General features: G+C 34.8%; 1 protein-coding gene across 1 annotated transcript in view; it reads left to right on the plus strand.

The window, feature by feature from the left end:
• The window catches only part of ahctf1 (AT hook containing transcription factor 1), a gene marked incomplete in the record, with an annotated part of 34039 nt that overhangs the window by 23581 nt on the left and 7762 nt on the right, over positions 1–2696 (plus strand). The window contains 3 exon segments of the mRNA XM_014017201.1: positions 1052–1295; positions 1978–2139; positions 2220–2308. Coding sequence (XP_013872655.1) covers positions 1052–1295; positions 1978–2139; positions 2220–2308 — 495 coding nt within the window.

Here is a 2696-nt window from a genome sequence, read left to right on the forward strand (position 1 = left end):
GCCCTTGATGGGCCAGTTGTAATGAACTATGACTAAACTGTTTTAACATGTCCTCTTTTAAACAATGAGAAGAACTACCATATATTTTCATGTACAGTATAATTTGATCTCGAGTATAATACGATCAACATTTTTTTTAGCTTAAAAACCATTAAAAATCTAATTCTCAACAACCCGTGTATAATACTACCCCCCCCACACATACACACATTTTATAGATGATTTTTAGGGTTAAATTTCTAGTATTATACATGAATAAATACAGTATATTTATCTACATTAATCACCTTGTTCAGGATCATTATCATCCTGTAGATAAATGTGTTGTGGGACATAAAAAGCAGATTTTCATATATATGTTCACTCCCTGATTGTCATCCACAGTCTTGTATAAAGTACCTCAAAGTGATATTTGAGTAAAAGTACAAGTATCTTATCATAAAAATACTTTGGTAAATGTTAAAGTCTTCTCTAAAATATTACTTGAGTCAAAGTCTTAAAGTATCTGATATATTTTGTACTTAAGTATCAAAAGTAAATTTCTGACATAAAATCTACTTAAGTATTAAAAGTAAAAGTACTGAGTAAAAGTGAGCAGTTAGATTTTCCAAAATGACATTTATTGGGAGGTGACTTCTCCAAAAAATATTGTTTTCTAACGGCGTGCAGCTGTGATGGGTTGTGTACAAGCTAATAGTGTGTCAGAATGGTATATATTTATGCTTCTCATCCAACCACAACTAAATTCACTCTATCCAGGAGACACAATTTATCACAAGTATTTTTTTAAGTAATAACTCTGAATAAAATAGGAGTAACGACTTTCTACTTCTTACCTTTTTAAAAAATGTAGAGTAGAAAGTACAGATAATTGTGTAAAAATGTAATGAGTAAAAGTAAAAAGTACGCTGAAAAATAATTACTCAAGTACAGATAACCAAAATTTCTACTTAAGTACAGTAACAAAGTATTTGTACTTAGTTACTTTATAACTCTGCTCATCCAGTTCCATAACATTTAAGTGAAACTGGTTCCTGTATTGTTTCCTCAGAGCAACAGGAAGATGAAAAAAGTGACGATACCAGAGGAAATCAAAGGAAATGAAAAACTCCCCGAGCTGGAAGCTGACAAGAATGCTGGTCAGAAAAGTTCTCGTCGCACAACCAGAAGTAAACTTTGGGACCACCCTGTAGAAGATCTCCCTCTGCTGGACTCACCGTTGGAGGTGGATTCTGAGACCCCCGTCGCTGACGCCCTCATCAAGAGGCTGCAGGACGAGGAGGAGAAACGAGAGGGTATGAAGCAACTCAACGTCGGATTTGAGTTTAAAGTGTCAGATCCTCATTGATTTTAAATAACATGATTAAACTGAGGATGTTTTTTAGACAAAAACTGCAAAATAAAAGTGATCTCTGGATGATGATGAAATTTATTTGTAACCTTTCATGAAAGAAAACCTACAACGATCACTAAAACAACTTGATCTGAAAGTGTAATAATAAGAACAAATACCTGAGTTTAGCCTTCCCCAATGATGAAATTTATTTTTATAGAGAAATTTAAGGTCATTTCATTATTTTTTTAAATAATTTTGAACCACACTTCAAAAGTAAAGTCTAACTTTTGAGGAATGATTTTTTATATATTTTTTTTGGTCAGTTTTTATTTATTTTTTATCAGTATTTTTATTTGTATAGTTAAAAAGTTACAATGAACATTGTCACAAGGCACTACAAAAACATTCACATGCATTATAAAAGCCAATTAGCAAAATCAGTCTAAGAAAACTGCAGATTGCATTAAAGCAACAATTTTGTCACAGTCTCCCATCTCGAGCAGCACATAGGCACAGGGAGGAGGATTCCAAGTTATTTCTATGACCTTTGTGGGTTTTCCTTTTATTTACTTTGTAAAACCTGGATTTTTAGTTTTAGGCTACAGAATAATATGTTGAAAATATATTTTTTTTAAACTCAGGTGGTGTTGCAACAAAGATGTTGAGAACCAGGAACAAGAGTTCAAATTTATCAGCGACACAGGTTTCATCTCAGCTTCCTGGTACTGAACCTGATGAAGACGAGTTTAATCTAGACGAGCATTCATACGTCTACTCGCCCTCAAGACGACGACGAACAAGAGGTGAGCTGACGGCTCATGGCTTTATATTCTGTGTGTGTGTCCGCTGGTGTCATTAACCTTGTGTTGTCCTCGTGTCTCAGCTCGCAGAGACGTGTCTCCTGGTCCCAGCGAGGAGCCTGCAGCGCCTGTCACACGCAGCAGAACGAGAGTTAAAGATGTTGATCTTAAGGTAAGATTTTCTGTTTTTAATAAAATAGATTTGTTCACTTAAAGGGATTCATGATTAGTTGTAACATTAGACTTTATTTAATAAACATATATTTTAACTGTAAAATAAAGACTAAAAATACTGTAGGCTGTTTAGTTTTGTACATTTTTAAAAATATATTTTAACACGGACGCAGCCATTTTATTCACAAGCAAAGCATTCTGGGTAAATGATGACGTGGATGGAGGACAACAGAGCTGCTTCATGGAAGAAGAACCTCAGCTTAGCCTGTTAGCTTTAGCATTAGCGCCGACGCTATATTGCATTATATGTATTAGCTCGGTGCTAGCGCGACAAAACAAGCTAAACTGAGGTCCTCCATCCACCATGTGGATGGAGGACCTCAGTT

This window comes from Austrofundulus limnaeus, unplaced genomic scaffold, assembly GCF_001266775.1.
Source record: "Austrofundulus limnaeus strain Quisiro unplaced genomic scaffold, Austrofundulus_limnaeus-1.0 Scaffold163, whole genome shotgun sequence".
Taxonomy (NCBI): Eukaryota; Metazoa; Chordata; class Actinopteri; order Cyprinodontiformes; family Rivulidae; genus Austrofundulus; species Austrofundulus limnaeus.